Source organism: Copadichromis virginalis, linkage group LG7 (assembly GCF_057382275.1).
Source record: "Copadichromis virginalis isolate Kocher_CV1m ecotype Utaka linkage group LG7, C_Virginalis_male_GT1.1, whole genome shotgun sequence".
NCBI lineage: Eukaryota > Metazoa > Chordata > Actinopteri > Cichliformes > Cichlidae > Copadichromis > Copadichromis virginalis.
In genome coordinates this window covers 41671777-41698359 of record NC_140624.1, presented here as the reverse complement: position 1 = coordinate 41698359, position 26583 = coordinate 41671777, and the positions used below count along the sequence as shown (strand labels likewise).

At 40.2% G+C, this 26583-nt stretch overlaps 1 protein-coding gene across 3 annotated transcripts in view; it reads right to left on the bottom strand.

Moving 5' to 3' along the window:
• The window catches only part of sh2d3ca (SH2 domain containing 3Ca), a 54803-nt gene extending 31518 nt beyond the window's left edge, over positions 1–23285 (bottom strand). Inside the window, exons 1-4 of one of the 3 annotated variants that reach the window (XM_085463413.1) lie at positions 23136–23285; positions 21103–21369; positions 20536–20986; positions 17614–17653 (exon numbers count right to left, since the gene is read on the bottom strand). In XM_085463413.1, the coding sequence (XP_085319539.1) occupies positions 17614–17653; positions 20536–20986; positions 21103–21369; positions 23136–23154 (777 nt within the window). In that variant the 5' untranslated portion in view covers positions 23155–23285. Of the gene's footprint in view, positions 1–9436; positions 10006–17613; positions 17654–20535; positions 20987–21102; positions 21370–23135 lie in introns of those variants that run through there. The other 2 variants (XM_085463415.1, XM_085463416.1) reach the window with 2 other exon arrangements.
• Between the last annotated feature and the right edge of the window lie 3298 nt (positions 23286–26583).

The following is a 26583-nucleotide window of genomic DNA, read 5'->3' as shown; positions in this document are numbered from 1 at the left end:
GCCCTACTTTTTGTATGAAACAATGGAAATTAAAGCATGTGCGCACAACTCGCCCATGCCAGAATGGCTATTTGTTTCATTTGGTAGAACTGAGTCTTTAAAGCTGCAGCAGCCTAAGATCCAAAAGCCTCTGCATTCTCCGAGGTCAGAAGAGGTCAAAGATGAAGAGAGCAAACAATTGGCAACCTCCTGCCTCAAATCCCTTCACTATGCCACACTCCCTCTCAGCTGTGTTTTTCCCAGCATCTGTGAGCTTTGAATGCGTATGCGCGGATCTACAGGCATGTGTGATTTCCTTGGTGAGACGCTGGTGAGGGTTGATTTTCAGCATCCATTTCACTTCGAAAAGTTTGTTTCCAAAAACCAACAGTTTCCATCAATCATCCTAAAACTCAACATTAGAACTTGTAAATGAATGAAGACACGAGGACTTGGAGATGGCGAGAGAACAGTGTATTATTCTCAATCAGTGGTGAACAAAGTGACTGCACATACATAAACTCTAAAGCTAATGGGCAATGCAATCAACCTAGAGTTCAGTCTGTAATTAATCTCTTATGTTCACAGTGAGAAGGTTTTCCCAATAAGATCATTTCTCTTCATTTAGTGGCACGTCCATGCTTTTTTAGCATCCATTCCTCTCTTAATATAATCATCCTTTTTGAAACTTTGTGAGGATGCAGCAACCTCAGTGGCTAGAAAATGAAGCCAGTAAACAAGTGCCAAACCTGCAGTTCTTCAAATGGACACTAGGCTACAGAAGCACAAAGGTGCCCATGTTAAAATGCCCAGAAAACTAAACACTGAACAGTGTTTAATTGACACTTGCAGGTTGAAGCATTTAGAAATGTAAGTAAATGTTCTTTTTCAATGGAAAATTTAAGCAAAACTATAATCTAACTACCTAACATTTTGGTTTAACAATAACTAAAATAATTTAACCTTGCAACTCTTCAGGAGCTCCACAACACCGTCACATAACGAAACTGAAAAATATTTCCTACCTGAGATGTTGTATCTTGAGTCAAGCTTTGAAACAAGCTGCTTAAAGTGCTGCTTTTCCACCATGTAACAGCATGAGTCATTTCCATCTGCTGTTTGCTCTTCCTGTCACACAGATTGGAGCACTCCAGCGACTTTTGGTGGAGCCATTCGTTTACATTTGGATCGCACATCTCCAGCTGCTAGCATCTCCTCCTACGTATCACGGTTGCACTTCATTTTGCTGTGTTTTTGCTTCAAGTGGTGAAACGAGTTTGTCGTTTCCACCTTATGCAAGAACAGTTTTCTCACGTATTTTGAAAAGTACTGTGCTTTTTTGGAAAGTAGCTCGCTTTTTAGATACTAAAACATTGGATACGCCTCATGCTCTCATGCCTGGGCTTATCTTGTTATTCCACGCACTATAATATCACATCTTAACATTTTTATAATCACATAAAAACGTATACAGCTATTATCGCTAACGATATTAGACTGCACAATCCTAACTGGATGTGAATTGTTATTCAACTTCTAGATTCAAATTTTAACACACTACGGACGGACAAGCGCCTGTTTTTATGCGTTGTCGTTAGCAACAACGACGGTAAAACCATCGCGTGTCCGCTTGTTTATTTTCCCACATAAACCTTTCAGAATAAAGCTCAAGATCCTGTTGAGACTTTTCAAAATAAACTAAATCACGTGAAAGAGTATGCAGAGAGTTTACGGATGAGAAGCAAAAAAAGAGTCAGGTGCTAAAAAATAAACCCTAGACTCAAACTTTAGAACGGGCTTTTCCCCGCAGCACGCCGTGTAATAAATACTCACAAAGAAAACAGCGGCCGTTACAACTTATGTCTAAAAATGTATAGTATCATGCATCAGTTAAAACATTCGATCTGGGTACACAACGCCCAGCTGGAAACACTTCACGCAAGTCGAGCTGCTCGAGATTCACAGAAATTGTACAATTTTTTGTGATTTATATCGTTATCGGACAACAGATGTCTTCTATCGGAATATGAGATTTTGGTCATATCGCACAGCCCTACTACCACCCCTAGCTCCTCCCACACATAGATTTTTGCTTCTGCATCCATCTCTTATAGACAATGGTTTCTATTATCTGGTGTGTTTTACCAAGCTCTCCATATGTAGATTCAGACATCTGAAGAAGTAAAACAACCTGTGACTTCAAAGTCTGTAGAGGCAACGGCACTAAATGATGTAAAAACTTGAATGCAAATATTCACGTTATTACTTTAAGTCCTCCACCGTATATGTTTAAAGAGAAGAGAAAAAATATATAATAATGAGCCAAAGGGCACTTTATTTTCACATGCAGCCAGGTATTCTTGAGAATAATCACTTCTCCGTCATCGCCTGTTTAAAAAGCCCAGACTGTAATTGAATGCATCGGAGCATTTACCACAGGTTTATGTTCTTATGTTATTTTATTTTAGAGCTTTCTTCTATCATGTCAGGAAAGAGCAGACGATTACATGCAGCACTGAGCCAGAAAGCTCTATGATCCTGGCCTGCAGCTTCAAGTCACGATATGAAGAGACCATTTCCTTTTTTGCATTTTCACTTGTTTGAACAGTGAGTATGTTATGAGTCTGAGTCTGCATAACCACAGAGTTTCTGAAGATACATTTTTTACTAGACAGTCTGTATTATGCACACAGATATCACTGATCACATTCATGCATATTACAGTACTGCTGAAACGAATGCCTTTACGTGACTGCCTGTAGGTCTAAGACTGATCACATTCAGAGCTGAGCATTTAATTTGTACAATCAACCTTGTAAACAGTTTACCGTTATTAGATAAAATGCTCAGTGAACCAACTGTCAGTACATATGTAAATCCACACTTCATCCCTTTACAAATGGAAGCGCTTGTTCTATCTTTTTGAGTAACCTGCCTGACAGTGACCTGGAGCTGGAAAACCACTTAACTTTCTGTGCTTTATCTGACGTCCTAAGCCAAAATGAAGATTTAAGGGTCGCCCGAGCACAATGTATCAGAGGGACAAATTACTGCTGAAGAAATTAAATACTTGTGGACTCATGCTGTTAAAGCAAACTCAACACTTTCCAAATCAGTTTCACAGTAAGAGGCTTTAAGCACAAATGCATTAAGTCCGCAGTTTGGCTTTGGCTGCTGAAAGTTGAGTAACAGCATAATTAAATGCTGGTTAGGGGCTGCAGGTATTTTGCTTTTTATTTTATGGATTTTTTTTTTTTTTGCCTTTATTGGATTGATGCAGTGGAGGAATAGACAGGAAATGGACAAGGAAATTAAATGCACCAAAGGCCTGACCAGTCGGACAGTCAGATTAGTTGAAAGTCAAAGACTTCCAGACTTCACTGTGCAGAAAAGTGACGTTCTATAGAGGACTAAGAACAAACTTAGTAGAAATTTGGTCATAAAACACTTGAGTTGCATTCAAGGGAACCACTAACAGCACATTTGTATTAATCGACTGATCAACACCGTTCCTCTGCCGCCACCCCCCAGCCCCCTCCTTATGTTATATGTGTACTTGTACTCTTAATGTAGCTGAAACTGAATAATAAAGTATATAAAGTGAGAATTAGCAGTTAGAGTACATCCCTTCTTTAACAGTTCTCCCGCAGAGCAGAGCACTTTCTACTGAATCCAACTGTGCAATCATTTTCTATAGTGCAGCAAGTCCTTGACTTACTGTAAGCATATTTAAATTTATATTTATGCCTTCTTGACAAAAATTTTGAGCAGTCACACTAAAAAAAATAGCTTTCCTTTTAAAGGAGCAAAGATAGAGGAAGGTTTTGTAAAGCCTGTAAGGAGATAAGACGGATAGATAAGGATCCAAAGCACTGACAATGTTATCTTTTCTTGTCTCCTACCAATAGAGGGGGGTCCTTAAAACTGTACTATAGTCTCATCTTTCCCTCCCAAAACTGGCAGCTGTATTTTTTAACACAAATAGTGTTTTTGAGAGACTAATCTGAAGCCCTTTTGGAAAGGAAAAACAATATGCAATGAATATAATGAGTAAATGCTCAAAGGTTTTATTTAGGAAGACAACAGCTATTTCTTTGACTGTATTAGGGGTTTATCATTCATTCCTACTTAATGTGTTAGTTTGAGCCATAAAAACTCAATAAACCAAAAACATTTGCAAGTATTAAACAGTTTTTATAGAGCTAACTGCTCTAAATAATTGCTGATCAATTACGTTGGCTTAAACTATGCTTTCTGTTCAGCTAATGCCCAAACAATATTGTTTCATCATCTCTACTATGAAGCAATAACTAAGCGGACACACACACACACACACACACACACAGAGTCATGCAGACGTGAAACACACGTACGTAGCTGACACACACACACACACACACACACACACACACACGCACGCAGCCTTGCTCCTCATTAGTGCCAAAAACATCACAGCACTCTAATGAGGATATGGGTTCTGAAACAAGGCAATTTAAGCAGACACACACACGCACACAGCTGCCCTTCACACTGCCTGCCTGCAGGGTGTGACAGGCAGGCACGCCAAAAGAGGATTTGTGGTGAAAAGCTTTGGGGAGGAGGGCGAGAGGGAGAGAGAGATAGGAGGAGTGGAGAAGAGGGGATTACATGGTGAATATTTCAATACTAAAACATACCAATTGGTTTGGGCTCCGTTTCTGGCTTGGACAGATACACACACTCAGAGTCGCACACATACACACACATAAAGGCATTAACAGGGCCATATCTTCTACAGCTAGCTTAGCAATGACTAGACAGGGACTGGGGTGATGGGTAAAGCTAATATGAAACAGAGGACCCCCTGGGGATCTGACTCACAAAATGATTACTGGTAAACCTGCTCTGACAGAGCGAGTTGACCAAAACCAACCAAGGGCTTCCTACCAATTTAAGACAACGTCATCTGTCATGCAAGAGGAGATTTTTGTTTCTTTCAAGCTAATAAAGTCAAAGCAGAGACTGTGTAGCGATATGACCATCATATAGAGGACTTAAAAGGGACAGTGCTACTAGGTTCAATCTCGGTTATTAAATTTTGAGCTCCTCCTGGGAATGTAGACAATACATGGACACGACATTACAGAAGGGATTCCAATGCAATAACGCTGGCTAGTTTAATATTTAAGATCTATTTGTAGCAGGATTTCTAGAAAAATCCATCTGCAGTAGGTCATAAATGTACTGTTTCATCAACATTTTCTATTGTTGCTTTGAATTACTTAATTAGTTTGACAAATAAATAAAAAACCCCGGTCAAGTTCTGACAGTCCCTAAACCCTGATGACATTCTCCAAAAAAAGAAAAAGAAATTAGGCCAACTCTTATTGAATCTAATCTAAACTCTCAAAGTTAATTGTGGTCTTTTTGAAGAAAAGAAACAGTAACTTTTGGTATAGACTATGCAAAAAGAATTGTTTTTTAAAAAGTGTAAACAAACTACCAGATTTTCACATATGCATCGCCTTATTCTGGCCTAAATCTCTAGATCAATGAGTATCAGTTTGCTGAAAACTGGTTCTCTCTGCCCATGGGACTGGATGGCAGGGAGGTGGCATGAACCACGGCTGGAGGTTGACAGATACAGTTCCAGATATGGTAAAGCTGCAGGAATGCTAAAGGACAGAGAAAACGGCTGCTGGCTGGCATGATGGCTGCCACATGCTGTCAGGTCAGCAGGGAATGAGGCTACAGAGGCGAGTGAGATACAATTGGTGGACTGGGGGGGTTGGGACGCTAGACAAAAAGGATTAGCTTTAAAAACAATCAAAGTAGAGGAAAAGATCATTCTGTGTATTTACATGTCCGTGCATCTGTTTATGAATTCAAGTTTTTTCCATGTGTGCATTAGTGTGCATGTGTGTGTCTTTTTCTGGAGGTTCAAACCACTGCAAGAGTCCAGCAGGCAGTTATATTGTCCCAGTTACAGAGACGCGCTGGAAGCACTGGGCACATAATGAATACAATGGTTAAGCTGCATGCCTGTGTGTATGAATGTGTGTGTGTTCATACTGCAGTCTAGACCAGGGGATCAAGTGTAATCTCCCTTCACTGATACAGCTGATGAGCTGAGGTCACAGAACACCGTCACTGTGTTAACATCATTTCGGTGTGTCAGCCGCACAACAATGTACTGTTATTAATTAATTCATAAATTACTCTAAGAGATGATTATAGTATATGACCCTTTTGGCTGCAATTATGCTTTTAAAACTTGGCTGAGAAGTATTAACATTAAAACTTTCCAAAGTTTCCCCTGATTCTCCTGAATCCAGTGCATTGGGTAAGCTACATTCAGTGGTTGAAGACAGTTATTGTGACCGTGTGCAACAATTTTGCGATCTTGTTGCATTTAAAATGTTTGCTTCGAAGATGGGGAGCAGGTCTGTAACCACTCACAGTCAGTTACCATCCTCAAAGTGACTTTGTTGTGTCAAGAAGGCGATGGCTTCAGTTTGCAAATGAATGGGGTCAAGCTGGCGATTGCGTGCAGTCTTTTTGTGATAATACAGCGATTAAGTGTGATAAATTTGTGAAAATCTAAACTCGCCATCTACAAACACAGTTATTAACATTAAATAGAAATTAACTACTTATATTCAGAGTCCAGCCTCATAGATTTGAAACGGAAATTCAGAAATTCCTCAACAAAGAGCAACGTACTTGCTGCAGGATGGCGATTAAACTGCACAATAACACAGGCACTCAGCAACCATGCTTTTTACATAGAAATATAACTAGAAGGCAGTCCTCTATTGCAAAGAAGTTCCACTCTTTGGCACAGACTGACTAACACCGATTGCAGTGAGTTTGCATTTTGCAAATCTTCACCAATCTGTCTGACGGTGATTGCCAGTCCGAGTCTGATCACAACCTGCATGGCGTCAGGTTGCGACCTGTGTGGTCACCTTACTATTGAAAGTGGTCACCAACAGGTTATGGTTTTGCACGATCAATTTCCAGCCTACAAGTTGGCTGCTGCAACTCCTTTAAATCGGTCCTTGGCAGTGTATTTGCCGGGTAACCACCAATGTTTCCTAGTCGCAATGAGATTGCTGTCCTAGTTTTACTCAAGTGTAACTGACAAGATATGAAGACTGATTGTGTAGCTGACTTACACTTACTTCGACAAGTGTAAATGTGTTCTGACATCATTCTTCATCTCATCTATGAGCTTTTTGGTTCATTACTGTATATCTGGGTTGTCTCTGGGTTTAAAAGAAAGTACAATACTCTCAGTTTTTGCCATTTTTTTTTTCTTTCTGTTATTTCTTGCTATTAATGAGCACTGGTGAAGCCAAAACCAGTCTGTATTTATTACCGGTAGCGCAAATATACACCATAAATAATTACTCTACAAGCATGTTGAAAATACTGAATAACATACTTATTTGTCATTATGGAAAAAAAGCACAACTGTTGCTAGATTTTAACCATGAATTTTACATAAAAATATATCTGTGTCTTTTCTTGACATGGATTCTATAACAAATCATTTTGCTGAGAAGTAAATAAAAAGTACAGAATAAGTGTTTTAGTATTGCTTGTTACACTGTAATTACCTGGTAAAATTACATATTCAAACCACCAGTTAATTCTCACTCAAAGTACCGTAAATGACATAACAGCAGTGAATGTTATATTCATCAAGCAGAGCGCTTCAGCTTTTAGGGACATAAAGCACCAAGAGAAGAGATATCACAGCATTAGTGGGTCCTCTAATGGCTTCACACACCAGTGAAACAATCACTTTGGTTTTTATTTATTTATTTATTTATTTCATAATGGAAGATCACCAGTTGCAAGTATCTAACACAAAAGGTGTAACAAGTGCAAATAATCTAACAAATGAACCCCTGGAGGGAAAGAAAAAGAAGCAGTGTGGTGTTGAAGTGCACAGGTAATGATTGAAGCCTTGAGCTCTCTGTCGCACACAGTTTGGGTTACGTGACACGCAGTATTGTGCTTGACAGTCTATGTTTAATTGGAATGGATCGGGGAATCAATATCAGTCTATAGACAAAACTCACATTGCTTGTAAACAAAGTTGAGTTGCTGTGAATGTTTCTTTTTTTTTTCTTACATTAGAAAGCGCCCACTTAACGCTAACTGTTCAACGACTGCTAATTAATTTACCCCCCACTCGCACACACTTAGCCCCACCAAAACCACCACTACACAGGAACCTCATGACAGATTTAATTAAAATAACTTCATTACTCTGAGCTCTGAATCACTTCACTCTAAACAAAAGCAGATGCCTCAAAGAAAAAACTAGAAGGAAAAGAGCCAACAATCTCTGCGTGTGTCTTTCTCTAAGACGGACATATGTATTAAATGCAAAAAGACAACCAAAGTAATCCAGGATGAAGACTCTCTCAGCTAGATGTGACACTGACAAAATGTCCTGCTGCCAGAGACAAGGTGGGACAAGTCAACGCTTAACATGGGGATTAGCCTGCTTAAACACAGCGAGTTGTAAACAACTCTGCATCCTTCCTGTTCATTGTAAAGGCATAATTATATCAGCACAGTTGGCTGCAAACACATGTAGCAGGGAGAAGAGAAGAGAAGAGCCACTTCAGTCCAGCTCAGTATTACAACTTCAGGCAATAACATTCTTTTGTACCCCAAAGTCTGTCATTTCTTATTATCTCATCCATTGCTGTTATTTTCTTCTTCTATTACTCCTGTCATGTGAAAGCCTTGTTATTCCCACTCTGAACATCCTTGCCCCAGTAGATCCCAAAAAAGCATCACTACCCACTCCTCCCGAACTGAGCTGTTAGTTTGTTTTCCTTTAAAAAGTTGAAATTTTGAAACAAGCTTTTCGCCAATGATCATTCAATATCAAGCATCACTAATGGAATTACAGACACAAACACAAATATACCGCTGGTGTCATTTTGTCCAGGAATAAGGGCAGATATTGGGTTTCCAGCAGCAAGACTAAATTAGACCAAAGTACAACTGATACCGTAGAATACTGTACCGCACACACTTTCCCTCTCTGCCTCCCATACACAACCATGCAAAGTGCAAACGCATATTCCCATGGTTTCTTTCTCAAAGCCACGCACACAAACCCTTGTCCTCCCTCACCAGCTCCCTCTAACTCACTCCGCACATTGTTTTCACACAGTCTATCTGACACCCAAGTACTGTACAAAGTCTATGATATCATCAGACTGCCAACTACCAGGCAGGCTGACATTACCAGCTGCCGGGACAGAAGAGGAGCCAGCAGTCAGCACACCTCCCACAAATATACAGAAGCGTGAACCTTCACAAACACACACATGCATACACACATGCATACACAAATGCACCAAATACAAGGAAACTTGGACCGTATACTGCACATATGCAGAGTATTAAACAGTAAAAGCACAACACACACACACAAATGCTCACTCACCTGCACCTGCATGAAGGATCCCCGATAGAAGCAGCATGCTGCAGCCGAGAGGGCACTCCACAGACTACACCTCTCCGTCATGGTGGGCACACACCTCTGCTACCTTCTCTCAAACCTCACTCTTTCTTCTTCTTCTTCTTCTTCTTTTTCTACTACTTCACCTCTCCCTTTTCTGTCTCACGCTCTCTTCCCCACCCGGGGTGTCCAATCTAAACACCAGCCCTTGGGTTAAGCCTGTCCCACCCCTGCCTGCCTCTCTGTCTGGCTAACAGCCACTCAACATAGTGCCACCACTACAAAAAAAACAGAAAAGAAAGAAAAACAGGCTACAAGCTAAAACTGCTAACACCAAAGCTGCAGCTTGCATGCAGCTGCCTGTGACAACATCAGCTATTACCTACGAGCGACCTGCTAACAGCTGGTACTGATAACAGCCAGTGATATTACAGCTCCTGACATCTTCGCTGCTTCTGCCTTGCACCGGCTTCTCTCGCTTCTGCTCTCGCTTCTCTCCCTCTCACTGCACTTGCTGCACTTCACGCGGCTGCTAGGGATTACCTCATTGCTTGCTGATGAAAGGAGTGTGGGTGGGGGGAGGGTGGACCAGTGGGAGAGAGGGTGGGAGGGTTGGATGGAAGGAGGGAGGGAGAGAAGAGGGGAGGGGGTTGAACGCTAGGAGGCACAAGCAGAGAGGAGTGCTGTTGTATTGAAGGCAGAAACCCCACCCACCCTCCTGATGACCCCCGCTCCAGGGCTGAGACAATGCTGACAGGGGGGGTGGGAGAGTGGTGGGGGGTGGAGGAGATGACGGAGGGAGTGAAACAGAGAGAAAGTAAGGAAAAGATGGGGAGGAGAAAAAGAAAAGATAATTAAGAGATGAGATGATGAATGAAGAAGATGAGGGTGCAAGGAGGGTGAGAAGAGTACGTGTGCAGCCTCCCAAAGGAATCTAACCTTTCTTTTGCCATGAAAGACACCCGACAAGACCGCACCCCCTCCACAAATGCTTGAATGCACACTCACACCTTTTATTCCACCTACATTTTCACATGCCACTATATGTTACTATAGCAGCCTCCAAAACGCATTGGCTTCCCGTGGTGAAATAACGTTGGCAGAAATCTTCCCGTGCATGTGTGTGTGTGTGTGTGTGTGTGTGTGTGTGTGTGTGTGTGTGTGTATGTGTGTGTGTGTTGCAGGATATAATGATGTGTCTCTACAAAGCCATGCAGACTGCAGCTAGACAGCTCATTACGGGCTGAAACACACAGGCAGGTGTTTCAAGGATAACATGGTGTGATTTTCACCGGCCCATTTCACATGGAGACACACATAAACACACGCGCACATACCGGCAGGGAGATGTCAGGAGGGGTGGGGCTCTGTCTCCAGAGGCCCGAGTGAGTGACATCATTGAGGACGCCTCGCCATGGAAACACTGCCAGAGCCTTGACAGCATCCAAAATTCTGACACTGCATTTAGTCAGGTCCGCACCAATGCAGGAAAGCGAGAGGCGGATACAGGAGAGAGAAAGCGGCTGAGAAGGAGAGCGACATGCTCCTTCTTTTCACTTTGTCATCTGAGGTCATCTTTCGCCCCACTAACACAAACATACACACAGAATCGGATGATACCAGTAATCACCTTTCTAATCTGCCTCCTGAATGCATGTTAGTAGGTCACAGCCAGAGACAAAGAGCCTGAACGATAAGGAGCTACAAGACACAGGACGGATTCATTAACTGCAACGTCTCCTCTTAACGTAATCTCAAACCATACAGTGCTGGATTAGACAGATTACACAGCGGGGACACAAATAATCTCATAAGAGGGGGGCCTTGTGCCTTTCTATTCTCAATCCTCTGTAATACCATGGCAAAACAATCATAACATACATCCTGTTACATCTGCCACACATGTGGGAGAAAAAAAAATCTACAATTTGATGCATGGAGAGAGTTTATCATTAAATGTGTCAGAATTAGGGTGTCTTAGACTAGCCTGAAGCCACTCCACAAACTGATATTTATATTTAAATATGTATCTTTGGTAGTCTGCTTGCTGCTATAATTGTAGCCTGTTTGGCTACCTTTCAATAAGTATTTGGTTCACACAGCTGGTAAAGGAAGCACAGCCTGTTATTGTTTTAAAGCAAATTCTGTAAAACTCAAACTTCATCCTTGGATGAATTAATTTTTGTCAAACAAATATCATCTGCTGCAGTGTGGAGCTGCGGCATTTTTTTTCTTCCTTGCTTCATCCTTACTTTGTTCCTGCTACTGCTTCCCCTTAAATCCATCTATCTTTCTTTATATCTCTGCATTGACGAGAAGTGTTTCTGTCAGAAAACGTCTGTCTCATTCCTACATTTTCTTCAAATTCTTGTCAGTTTCTTCTCTGTTGCTCTCACTGTCATCCATTCATTGAACCTTTCTCTTTTCAGTGCTTCTGCATCAGTCATCTCCTTCTCTCTAGGCTCTGTCAAATCCAGCATTTCTCCAACTGCTCTTGTCACCGTACTCCTCCCCTCATCTCTCCTGCCTTCTTATCCTTGTGATCAATAGCCTAACCTCAGACTTCCAGGCTTTTCTTCCTTCTGATCCTTCCCGGCCTATTCTCTCTCCTGTCCTTCCCCTCTCCTCCACACCATGATCCTTCCACTTTCCCCTCCTTTCAGTCCTCTATCTCTGCATCTCCTCTCTTGGTTGGAGGCGGTCTTCAGTTAAATATTAATTAGTGAGCCCCATCCCGCAGGCTGATAGGGAACACAATGGAGAATCCCTGCATGTGCCTGCAAGCATCACACTAATGAAAGTGTGTGTGAATGTGGAGAGACACACAAAGATATGAAGTGTGTGCATGTGTATGTACTTGCTCAACTATGCTTATGAGGACTGGTGTGATTTTGTTTAAGTAAGGACATTTTTGGCCTCACTTTCATTGAATGTCCTCACAAAGATAGCGATACAAGCACGTGAGTGTGTTTGCTTGTGAGGGAATAGAGGAAAATATTTTTATGAAAACGTGTGTGAAATGAAAAGATCTACTGAGGGACAGATCTGGTTAATCCGTATCGAACCACAGATATGCGTTTCAAAGCCTGCAATAATGATACAAAGAGAGAAAGAGGTCTGTTGGGAATGCTGTGCCTCCATCCACACAAAGGCCTTGAAAAATATTCATTTAAGTGTTAAACAGTGCAATTAAAACTCCACTCGCTTTAATCACATTAAAATGACTACACTTTACACAAATTGGTTGCTGTAGCAACTAGACACATCTTAGTCAAAAATTAAACACTGTGTAATACCATCAAGACAAGTATCTCTGCTTCATGGTGACCTTAAAAAAAGAGTGGATAAAGTTGTGGGAATACTTGAGAATGCACTGGTCATGTAGTAATTTTTTTTCTCTCAGAGGCTGCAGTTTCTGAGGTAGTAAAAAATGAAGTTGTTTACACCAGTGTAGTAAAAGTATAACCAGATGGAAATATAATTACTGTCGTGGTCTGGCCTCCCCAGACTCTAGACTTCAACAATTTTTGAAGCAGTGAGGGATCATCTTCACAGACAACAGAGGCAGCAAAAATCCAAAGAAGCAAACTGAATGTCCTTAAAGGAGACTGGATAACTATTCCTGACGACTACTTAAAGAAATTATAACAACGCTTGACTAAGAAAGTTCAGGTGCTGTTGAAGAATAAAGGTGGTCATACCAAATACTGACTTTCAAGCTTGTTAGAATTGTACAAACTCTGTTTTTCACTTTATCTGCTGTATTTCCATGCATGTTTGCATGTGTCTCAATAAATTGCTGCATGTGCAAATTTTCCCTCCAAAACATTAAAAAAAAAGAGGATTGCCTAAAAGCTTTTGTTCATAACTGTACTACTTCACTACTTTGGTTTATATCCAAATGGCAGCAAAAACACTTTCCATAAATGTCCCCTGTGCACTGTTTAGTGCTAATTAGCAAATGTTAGCATGCTAAACAAAGACACTATATGTATATTATCTATCAACATCATCGATGTGAGGATGTTAGCGTAGCATTTAATATTCAGAAATGTTACAGTTTTATTAAAAATAAAAATTAAATATTGAATTGTTTATTTACTTTAATGAAATGTATTTCCCAAATTATATCATGACTACCTCTACATTGCCTTTCTAGAAGCCATAATAACTGTTCATATCACAACATACTGAAATATACAACTATACTCTGATAGCAATATGATAGACCAATCTTGGGTTATAATATATGCCTACCCATATATCAATCTTGCTTCTGTTTGTAACTGTAAGGACATTTACAAGAATATACTAAATTCTATTTTAGTTTCTAATGCATTTATTTCTATACAGATATGAAAATCCAAAATCTGCTGGAAAGGGACAATGGTGGTAGAAGCTTTGAGATTTCAATTTGTAGTCTGCTTGGTCATAGAACTTGGACTACAATCTTTTGCAGGTTTGGGTTATGTGTAATTAAACAATCCATGTCCTGAAATGCAATCTTGAAACCACTGGCTATGGCAAGAGAGCAGCCATAAAAAGCTTCTTTGACCTCATAAGAAATTTTTAAAAAATGGCCGTTGATTGAGAGGCTAAATCAGTGGATTAGATAATGGTTTTCCAGTTTTGATAAAAAAAAATAATAAGAATTTAGCATTGGAGGACTCTTAAAATGAGTCTATTATGCTCCTTCACAGCTCATGTTTTGTATTCTTGAAATAATATAAATAGCAAAAAAATTTTTAGGTCAGCCTTTACCATTGTAACCGTGTATATACATGACAAATATTGAAAAGCACAATAGTTCCACTTTAAACAGGCTGGCTTACATAATGCATATCTGAACTCTTGCAATCACAAAAGACTCAGAGTTGCTTTTTCATTACAGAAAGTGAAGCTTTCTGCACGAGTGTATTCTGTCTGTTATAAAAAAGGGATAGTAAACGAACACTTTTCAGGGGTGTGTTACCAGCCCTGATGGTTTTCACCCACTCCCATTTGCAGAGGCGCCACATTAATTCAATCTACTGTAATAGTCACACATACACACACACGGGCACACTCGTCCATGCCCCCACAGGGCACTGCCTTAATTTAATCAGACAGCACAAAGACTCACACAGACTTTAGAAATTTAAACCATTCGCATAATCAAACATGTAGTAAGGCGCATACACACAGCTGAGCCCCTTCGCACGTGCACACACAGATTCATTTTAAGAGTCCTGTTGCAAACATATGTTAATAAATCTCATATGAACCAGCTCACCTCCGCCTCTTTTGTCAAAGTACAACCAAACCACAAAACAGGAGAGGAGACAAAGCACAGGCTGGGTCACAGGCAAAAATAAGCACACAATCATAAAGACAGTAACCACACGTTCACTTAATGGGCACAAAAACAAACTCACACTGAAGCTAAACGTTTTTGATTTTTTCTTAATAAAACAGTGTTGTCTGGTCTATTTACTGACCAACTATAAACCATTTGAAGACACTTATTACATCTCTCATTAAAAGTCCAAAACCAAAATCAGTCTATGTACTGCTTGACCAACCATGTGTCGCCATGAAAAATAGATGATATTGGGTATTATGGATATTTTATGATAAAACTGAAAAGATGAAGTGCTTGTCTTGAATGCTTTTGGGGTTTTCTCACTGATTGCTTATTTTCTTTCTCACATCAGATTGGTTTGTATGCCTTTCTCTGCTACAATTTGTCTCATTTTCACTTTATGTGCGATCCTGTGTTTGCATGTGTCTGTGTGCAAATGAATGTAAACGTGTGTGAGCGGGCACATGTGAAAACACCTCCCACACCCCCCTCAGAGATAGTCATTGGCTCCGTCTCTCACATTATAACACGGAACAGTGAGGCCAACTCCTGATTTAAACATCAGCTGTCATAAATGTTTCAGAGAAATGGAAGGAGATGGAGGGATTGCTGGCAGCTTTCAAGGACTGGGTGGGACAGTGGGTGATGGTGGTGGGGAGAAAGAAACAAACCTGGGTTATAAAGCATTGCAAGGGTTTTAAATTGGGAAAACTGGCACGAGTTGATCATATATCAGACTTTTTACAAACTTGGTGTGAATAACACACTCATGAGGCACCCTGTGTTTTATATGACCACATCATAAACAGCAACATTTTCTAGGCGGTAATTGTAGAGTTTATGCAGTGAAGCCATGGCTTATTTCAAGGCACACTTCTCTAGCTGTAATGCACAGTGTTTCATAGTGGATGCAGGACATGTGGCCTGAAATTAAACTGGAGCTCTAACATATAATTTATAAAAATGTGAGGGCTTCATCTAATCTAACCTTCTAGAAAAAGAATGGAGGCTCTATTTCAGAAAGCCAGTGACCATGAAATTATATTTGTGCCCGCCTGTGAAAATATTTTCTTTTCAATTTTGAGTTGATTGGATGTAGTTTGGATTTTGCTTTTAGCAGACCATTGTGGGTCTGTTAAAGCTGTCAGTGGATACTTGTTTAAAGTGTCTGTCACCATCAATACATAACATTCATGGTCATTTTTCGGCACGGTACTGGACAATAACATGAAGAATCACAATGAAAGAATGCAGAATTAAAAGTATAACAAAGTATAAGGTTGAAGAAATGTTTTGTGAGTTGAAAAACTCAGTAACTAAAATAGTTTTGTCACAACAACTAAAAGACAGGCCAGTAGCCATAAATAGAACAATGCTTTGTTTGGGTTTTGAGCCTGGTTCTGCTTCCCGTTAAAAGGGAGTTTTTCCTTCCCAATGTCACAAAAGTGATTTCTAATAGTGGGTTGTTCTTATCTTCAACGCTATGCTCTTCTGTTGTATGTTAGTTGCCCCTTGGGGATAAATGAAGTCTTTCTGATTCTGATTGTTGGGTTTTTCTCTGAATGTATTATTGTAGGATCTACCTTAAAATGTAAGGTGCCTTGAGGTGACTTTTGTTGTGATTTGGAATTCTATAAATACAATTTAAACTGAATTACAAATGAAGTGATCACATTTTTACAATAGTTGTACTGCTAAGCTTAATGTTTTTTTTAATGATCTAAGTTTGTTTTAGTTAAGTTTAAGATACTGACATATGCACATAATTTACACACACACACACACACACATATATATACATATATATATATATATATATATATATATATATATATATACATATATATATATATATATACATATATATATATATATATATACATACATACACATATACATATACACACACACACACACACACACAAATGTTTGGTTTTCAACATTTTACAAAAAAAGGTCATTTCTAACTGTAGGTAATTTGTCAGGCCTGTGAAATCTGAACATATTTGTTTTACAGAAGGAACACGGGTCAAGGTCATAGGAGAATACTTTTACTGCCTGGCTCTGATGTACAATCAATAAAAAAACAGATCCCAAGAGCCCAGCAGCTTATTTTACTCTCTCTTTCTATTTTTCTTCCTTCTACCTCCCTTTTCAACCCTACCTTCTTATTCTCACTTCCACTTTGATCTCAGCTGATCTCATGCTATGTTTTAAAAAGAAAATGCATGAATCTGTACCATGTTCTCCAAGGTCGTGGAAAAAGCTTCTCACGATCTCTGCTCTTTGAGGAGCTCACACCCAAAGTGGATGGCCCCACCTACTGGCTGCAGCACACAGTGCCGGCTCTAAGGCGCAGACTTCCTCACTCCAAATTCAATTAGCTAAATGGCAGGCTGAATTAGGCTAAATGCAGAGTAAGCCTGCTCAAATGAGCATAGCTGTTGAAAACTGAGGGGCTAATAATCTGCCACAATTACATCTGAGCACTCACATGAAAAAAATATCAAATTTAATCATCTTAATAATCATGCAGTTCAGGAGGAAATTCAACTGCACATTCATGGTGAAAACTGCAACTAATATCTGCTCAAGTGTAAGGTTTTAAATGTGTGTTTGTGACAGAAGAGTATATTAAAAAAAAATATAATGATAATGGAAAGGTAAAGAGTGAAAAATTATTGGGGCTTTTTGTCCGTGTGTCAAAGGTAGAGATTTTTGAAATGCTTCCTTAGGGCAATTTTAAAATACGCCCAGACACAGAGCAGAAGAATAAACGGCATAATCATAAAAGAAGATTAAAAAACAGATGCAGACCCACCTGAACATATTCTGATCGGTCCTCTGCTGGCTTCATGTGGCTGAAAAGAGAATAATGAAGAAGGACAAGAGGAGAAAAGAAAGATTAAAGACATAAAATGCTCAGGATTGTAATAACAGGGGGGGAAGCCTATAAACCTTTGATACACACAATCGTGGCTTTGTGTTTGATCTGCTCTTCTAACAGGTGCAGCACATGTTAACACACAAAAGGTCTGCCTGTATTCCCACAACAGCAGCACGCTCTCCAGTGAGTAAAACACTATTGCAGCGCAGCTTCAAGGAAAATAGAGAGATAACAAATCCCACTGAGCATCTAAGGTTGCTAAATATGGAGCTGGCCTCTTAAATCTCAGAGGCACCATAACTCACGCTTTAACACTCATGATGGATCCCTATCATGTGTCAAAACTCACTGTGCTGCAGTCCTGGGAGCCTCAGTGTGGGCACTAGTGTGCAGATACGGTGCAGTGGCAAGCAAAAGGGGCAATTACACTCCCAGACAAGTTTTAAGATCACGCAGCACAGCTCCCACTTGCATGAAGGGTCTCACAGGGCCCAGAGCAAAGCTGTGTTATACATGACTACAGAGAGGTCAGATCAAAGGCCCCTATCATGGTAGTAGGCTTGGGAATGTTAATAGGTCCCACAGTAGAGGAGCGCCACAGTGCCACAGCCACAGTTGCTTCTATGCTTTTAACCCTGATTTTCTTTTTTAATATTGTATAAGTATAGAATATTTTAATGCATAACTATGCATCTGATAACACTAGCGAGAACAAATATTACCCCGGATTTACATAAAATTCAGAAGCAGTAGTCTGTTTTAAATATGTATATGCTCTTTTCCAACACTTTCAAAAAAATCTCACAGCTGTGTATGTGCATGTTTTTCATGTCACGTCTAGTGGAAAAGCCTGAAAAGTTTATAAAGGAGGATGCAACTTAAGGTCCCACTCAGTGCCCTGAAACTGATAATAAAGTGCATAGAAGACTAAAAAGAAAGCTTTCCTGGAATTTTTGAATTCATTAGAGATAATCTGCCTGCAACATTGTACCTCATCTACTGGATAATATACTTCATTAAAACTCAGTTTCACAGTTCTCCTGCTGCTACCTCAAGTTGCCCTCAACTTACTCAAGGATGAGGACAGTGGGTTATGTACTCTATTAAACTGACTTCTCACTTGATAAACACTAGACACGCTGAAAAAAATGTCTTGCTGATGATTTCATTGCGTAGTTCATAAAATCTCAGAAAGTTAAGGAAAAACATCTGCTGTCATGCAACACAATCCAACTGTCTGACCAACAGTCCACGACTAAAGAAAATGACATTGGAAAGCCAGCATCTGTGCTGTTACCAGGATGTATTAGCATACTTGACATGGCTAACTTGCACAGCTGTGATTTGATGAATTGCACTGTTGATGATATAACACATGCTGTCATCTTTTCAGAGACTGTCTTGCTTATTTCAGCTACACAGTGTCAAGGCATATTCCGCATCTATTCAAACAGCATGGCTAAGCAATAAAGTAATCCATGTGCTAAAGTCACCCATCACCCAGTGAAGATGTTTGGCATGTATACCAAACAAAGTGCAGCAAATGTGGCCCCAAACTGCTGAGCAGCTGAAACCTTTTATCAAGTGAGAATAGGAAACAGTTCTCTTTTTAAAGCTGCAGAAATTTGTCTCGTCAGTTCTGAAACATGCTAAACATGATCCGATTTTAAGGCACTGCATTATCATTTCATTTGCAATTTAAACAGTCTCGACTTATTTGGAAATGAGGTTATCCTGTACTTGTTTTAGATGCAGCCATAACAGCATGAGTGACAACATGAGTAGATGCTGAATGTCCATGTTTTGTTGCTTGAGAGACAATGACACAGAGGACCTGTATCTGCCAGCTGCCCAGAAACAAGATGACAACATTTCATTCTTAGCAGAATCCCAAAGTACCACACACTACCAACACTGAGAATCAACTGAAAAAGGTTTTCCAGTAAAGCTGGGAAATACGAGTAAAGAGCTGCACTGTGGACAGGCCGTGGAAGGGAAATGGACGGTCAGGCTGAGCGATGGAAAGACCTGTGATTTAGGGTTGAACTGATACAGGAGGGAGAACTCTTTGATGTGCCTATACTGAAGTTGGAGTACACTATATAGAGCTGCATTTCCCACGGTCCCTCGGCTAGAACTAATGGGTTGATAGTGCACGCTCACACACACACACGAGCCCCCGCGTGCCAGCATAACCACAGCCAACAAGCACGCGCTCACATACACACGCAGTGCAAATCCCACTCTAACACGAGACACGCACTGACATGCCATGGGAAAGTTACGAGAACATGAGATCGGTTGAAGTCTTAGTACATTTCCCCAAACTCTTCTTCAACTTTTGGCTTTGTTGATAAATTATGAAACGCATGCAATAAGCCCACAAAAATCTTATTTCACTTGGGTTCTTGTGCGTAAGAACAAATCAATGCGAGAAAAAAATCATAAAACTAGGAGTTTCCCAGCAGAATTCAATCGATAAAAAAGAATCGATGTTACCCACAAAAGAATTTAATGAATCCTGTTATATTCCCACTTCACGTGCATCGCTTCGGATAAGTCCTGTCTACAGCAAAGTCTGCACAAAGCGAATTTGCAGTTTAACCCGCAGATCTGCGCCCTCTGGCTTACTCAAAGAACACAACCAGACTAGAGGTGCTCGGCCTTAATTAAGGCTCCCTTCCTCCATCATTTGTTCAGTTTTTCTGTGCTGGAACATGACCATACGCAAGGCTGTGGTATGATTAGTTTATAAAACACAGAATAAATTGGGTAGACCTAGTACATGTAGCAGGTGAACAAATAGCTACAAACACTGTGGTTTTAAAAATGAAAGATATAAAAAAAAAAGATCACCTGTAGATGCTGTCAGACTCCTGGTTTTTTGTTTCTGCAACGTCTGTCGCCTCTCTGGACTCCTCTTTTGGCTCTAAACCATGACCTGCATGCGCCTCATCATTCTCTTTGCTAAGGGGAGGTGACGAGTTCTCTTTCTCGGGGTTCGAGTCTGCACCTGCCTCGGTGACGCCTTGCTTGTCGCAAATCTTTGGCTGAAGTTCTGCGCCGCAGCCATCAGATGGCGGCAGATCTACACTTGAAGATGTAGGCCCAGAGGCGACGTTTGAGGTTTCGGGTTTTTTACTTTCACTATCAGGTTCAAGCAGTGCATGGGGCCGAGTATCAGTGTTAATTACATCCTCAGCCTCTTTGGCATCTTTGAGTCTCAGTGAGCTCTGGTCCCCTGCAGGACGCTGGCTTTGACTTCTGTTGATCTTGTCTTTAGCCTTCTTACTGCTGCTCGGGCATCCTGGGTACATGAGTGTGAGAGAGAAAGCATGTTATTTAGCATGTTAAATATTTCCCCATATAAGCCCAAAAGTTCAGCCAGCCTGGAGAGATGATGGTAACTTCTGCTGCATTTACCTTTGGCGCTCTTGTCCTTCTTCCTCGTCAGAAGACGTGGTAGCGTGCCCACGTGTGTATAGCTCTCACTGGAGCGGACATAGCTGGCAGTGCGGGGACGCATGGCCCCCAGGTCATCCACAGTCGCCTCAGCAACCGGAGTTAGGACTGTGCAACCATCAGTGTCATCTGCTCCTGCTCCAGACTTTGATTTAGAGGACTTGGAAGGTGATTTCTCAGTGGAGCGGCGAAAACTGAGGTTGGTTAGGCTGCCAAACCATTTGAAACCTTGAGAGAAAGACAATTAAAGAAGAGCGAGTGTTCAGGTTGTGATCTTGGTCGCTTCTTTTTTCATCTAGTCTCCTTTTTTTCTACTCTTACTTTAAATACACCGTGGAAAAATGCTTGTACCTCAGTCTATGTTAACAAGCATTTATGGTGAGATGCAACTGTTTAAAACAATGAAAGCTCTTTATAGTTGCAAAAGAGATATAAAGATCATTACTGAGGACAAGGCGGGTGTGAGAATTTCAGAATTATAGGACAGTAATGAGACTGGCAGTGGTGATGTCAAGCAGGAATCTCCGTGGACTACGATGTTTGTGGTACTGTGATCTGTGGTGACAGTTGGGAGGAGGTGGAAGAGACCCTGGACAGGTGGAGGTATGCGCTGAAGAGAAGAGAAATGAAAGTCAGGCAGGTGGAAAAGTGAAGCTGCAAGGAGGTGGCAACCATCCAAAGCAAATGACAGTGCACAAGAGAGGTCAAAAGAAGAGAGCGCAGGCTGGGTGGAGTGGGTGGAAACAAGTCTCAGAGGAGATTTGTGAGAGAAGAGTGACATCAAGAGGGAAAAGAAAGGTTTACAAGATGGTAGTGAGATCTGCTATCATGTATTGTTTGGAGACGACGGTACTAATCAAACAAATACAGGCGCAGCTGGAAGTGGATACTTGGCGTGGCCAGGTGGGACAGGATTATAAAAGAGTAAAATCAGAGGGACAGCTCAGGTTGGGCAGTTTGGAGATAAAGTTAGAGAAGCGAGGTTGGACATGTGCTGAGGAGGGATTGCGAATGTATTGGACAAAGGATGTGGGATATGGAGTTGCCAGGTAGGACGAAAAGAGGAAGACCACTGAGCAGGTTTATGGATGCAGTGAAGGAGGACATGCAGAGGGTTGGTGTGACAGAAGAAGATGCTAGGGACAGAGTGAAACAAGTATGCTGGGGTGACCTTTCACAGTAGCACCCACAAGAATAGGAAGAAAGACAGTAAGCAGATTTAGATTGCAGTGCATCTAAAACCTTTGATTCATATTTATTCTTTTCGCTCATTTAAGTAAGTTGTTTTTGTAGTGTTAAGTAGTTTAATTAGACAACACCGCTATAAAAAATCTGACCCTCAAATTGCTGAAGCTTCTTAAAATGGAAAAGAAGAAAAGAAGAGTAGCCTTTGTAAATCTTGTCAAAACATACAAATTACTACCCAAAGGTACAATTCTAGTGACATATCTAGTCACAGCAATATTGTAAGTTGATAAAAATATATTGTATTCTTTTCCCGCTTGTTCTGCTTTCTTTGCATTTATCTGCAGCTTTGAACTGAATGCTATTTATATAGCTGTGCTTTTGTTTCTGCTTGGCTGAATATGTGCCAATTTCAACAGGCACTGAGGGGACTTTTACCCTCTTCTTTGCATTTTGCTGCCACAAATTTGCCTTTGTGCAGAAATGTCCACACGCTTTTTTTTTTATCTTTCCGAGAAGCAGAGATATAAAAGGACTGCGTTTAAAATGACATTTTAATATAAGAACATGTATGCATACAGTATTAAAATAAAGTAAATAAGGTATTTATCTTACCTGACTGCTTTAACAAAAGCAGACAAAAAATATTTGAAGTAGACTTTATTTGTTGTGGTGCTGATTTTTTTTACATGTCACTATTGTCACATTATCACCAGAACAATGTTTGATCTTCAGATCTGAACTGAACTGCTTACTATACAGTTTAACCGCCCTCCAAATAGATTCAAACAAACACACATGCTACTCACTTAGTTTCCGTAGGCTCATGTTGTAGCTCAGTTTCAATCTGCTCACAAATGGATCATCTGAGAAAGGTTTCTGTAAAAAGCTGAGGAGAACCAGGCAGGGAGGATAACTTCTTGTCGAAGAGAAGAACCTCGATATGAACCGCAGTTCCTCTCTGCGGGTGATACTGCAAACACTTTGTTTATGTGACAAGCAGCCAGAGACTGAGAAGAGTGACAGGGCAGGGCAGACCTGACACTTCCTGTGTAAGGCTGAGAGCACCGGTGGTTAAAGGAAATGAAAAGCCAAGATGAGATGGCAAGCCTTAACGGGGTAAGATAAAGAGATGAATATGCGAAACGTGCGAGGGTGGCTTTTGGCCGGAATGAAAAGGTGTTGACAGATTAGAAAGCGTGCCAGTGGAAACTAGGAGGGGTGCAAAGTGTTCAACGCAGATGTGCTGATTGGTGGCATTTTGCCTCATTCAAATAAAAAGCTGGTTGTAAACTCATTCAGAGGTAATAATCGCTATCACTTTTCAATATCTCTGATTATCAGAATAAGAGTCCTTTGATCTTCCTGCTGCAGCTGTAAACGTTTGATGAGTCATTTCAAATCTCTTATGGTGACACTTCTGCATGAGGAAGATCTTTTAAAGGTTTGACTTTTAAGGAAAGAATAAAATTAAGATTTGTATTAAACGCTTTGTCTCGTGTCGTCGTGTGAGCCCTAGCAGTTATGACAAGAGCAGAGTTGGAACAGAAGTGGCATTGCTGGAGCCACAAAGTCGACTCAAAAAGTAGGGCAGGGTCAGCGCAGGTGTATGGTTGTATGGTTTGTACCATGCTAGGAATAGATGTTGGTTTTACTTAACCACGACCAGGCCTTGTTTTAATTACCTAACACGGACGTGCTTTTACTGGAAGTGATAAATGTTCAAAAAAATAAATACAGTCCCTTTATTTTTTTTTAAAGCTAATTTTTTTCTGTTTTTCTATATAGTAGTTTATATGTTTTATTATTATTATTTAATCAAATAATAAAGAAAACAAATCCCTAAAATGTGAAATTTACAATTTGATTTCACGTATTATTTATATTTCTTTATGTGTACGAACTTATAAAAAATAAGATAACATCTTTATTAGTAATGTGATTTATTGTGTCAAATTTCAATAAAGATGCTTCTTTATTAACATAAATGAATCATGGAGACTATAGCGTGAAGTGTGCTACTCTAAATGGAATTTAGAATGAGAGACAAGCTTTTGTGCTCTTTCAGTTCCTGTTGAGTCGTTGTGTGCAGCTTCTAAAAAAGATGCGTTTCATCTTCCTGTCAGCATTAAACCACACCAGTATTAGAAACCGTGAACAGTGAAGGCACAGAGCAGAATGAAACCGCACTGCATGCGAAACACCCAAACAGTCCTTTTATTAAAGATAACATTAGTGGCCTGAACCAGATATAATGCTAACACCTTTTTAATGTGTTTATCATTCTGAGATAAAGGAGAAGCAAAGGTTTGTGGTCTATTTTTTTCTTCTGTTTTTCACCCAAAGTTCCACTGAAGATATTTCACACTTAAGAAAATAAATGGATGTTTTAACTGTTCAGGGTTGTGATAGGGGAGTCTGTCTCAGACAAAATATTTTGTCAAAGAAGTCGACCCCTGGAGCAATTTTGAACTCATCAGCAAAGGAAATTCTGATGCTAAATTATACAGAAGTACTTAGACAGAGCTCCTCCCCTATCCTTAATTGTCACCCGAATGGCAACACAAGCCAACTGTAAAACGCACTTTGCTTGTATCTTATAAATTCCTCATCACAAATTCCTAGGAGTCATTAAGACAACCGATGACTCAGAGTGGCTCATAAAAAACACGGGATTGTTGTGCAATTACCAGCTTAATGGTTTGTTGCATCCCATCAGACGTACACTTCATATCTCATATAATCCTTCTTGTAACTTAAAACGTGTGTTTCAAGCATGTACAGCGCTTCCTTCAGCAGCCTACAAACTGCAGCAAATGACTGCTGATCACTGCTCTGCAACCCAGTGTGGAGGTAGATGAAGTAAAGTGAGAAATGTGACATAGTGCGGTAAACGCGCACACGCGCACCCTGAAGTAATCGCGAGTTTCATTTTGAACTTTGTGTTCTAGGCTGGTTTTCAGCAGAAGTAATTTGCCGAAGTGATTGACTGTGCGGTTGTGTTTGACTGTGTGCATGTGTGTGTTGAACCCTCTGCGTGTGTAGCTTTAATTTCAACTTGATGAAAAACAAGCCTTCAATAATTCAGCTCTCTGCTTCCTCATACAGTGACAAATATCAGTCACTTTGAGGCAAGGCCGCACTGTCACACACACAGAAGCATATACGCGCGCACACACACACACACACACACACACACACACACACACACACACACACACACACACACACACAGGCTGCAGTGAGACAGAAAGTCTGAACAGCTGAAAATAGAAGAACAGTCATCTAGGCTGAAGTCCTTTCCTTTTTGTTAGATGTTATTTAGATATGTGGTGTAATAAGTACTGTATTTTCAGTCCTTTATTAGGATCACGTTAAACCACATAATACTCATTTTTAGAATTGTAGATACCAATAACAGCTGAAACTGATTTCATTTTGGTAAAAATTAGGTCAAAATCACACTCAATCAATCAGTCAATCAATCAATAAAAACTTTATATTACACACAATTTCTTATGGATTGTTTTCAAACTTCAGAAAAAGAAGAAAAAGAAGTGAAATCTGTCAGTATGACTCTTTGGATTTAAACTGTAAGAAATAAATTTGTGAAACTGCAGAGAAAGTTCTGTCAAAACCGAAAGTTTTTGGGTAATTCAGAGAGCCACTGTGAGCCTACTGTCAAAAACATTAGCTTCTATAGAAGGTAGTGAAAAAAACCAAAACCAGGTTTATTCTATTTGCTTTATTAATTTGGTGTAGCATGGATGGTCATGGGGGAAGGTAGGTGCAAAATGTGGGGAAATATAGTTAAAAATCCATCCAGTGGGCTGGATTGGAGCCATTGCTGGGCCAATTCTGCCCCCTGGCACAATGTTTGACACCCCTACTCTAGTTGATCTTGCTATCCGATTTCGTGTGGATGTTTATTGCTAAGTATTCTGTGTCCAGAGCTTTTACTGAATACAGGTAGCTTCACAACAGTGTCATTATAAATAGAAGTCCATAAATCTGTAGAAATGCATCAGTAAAATGTATCTGTAGTCTGACTTTGTGGCACCACACAGGGCACTATGTCATGTCTCACATTGTCACATCACATTTGGAGAAACTCTTCTGTCAGTAAATTGAAGCGAATTATGGAATAGCTTACCATGAAAATGCTATAGATTTTCTACTTTTAAAGCACTGCAACCGCTTGTTATGTTGCCCTTTTTTTTCATTATGCTTGTTCTACATTTCCAAACATCGTGTATT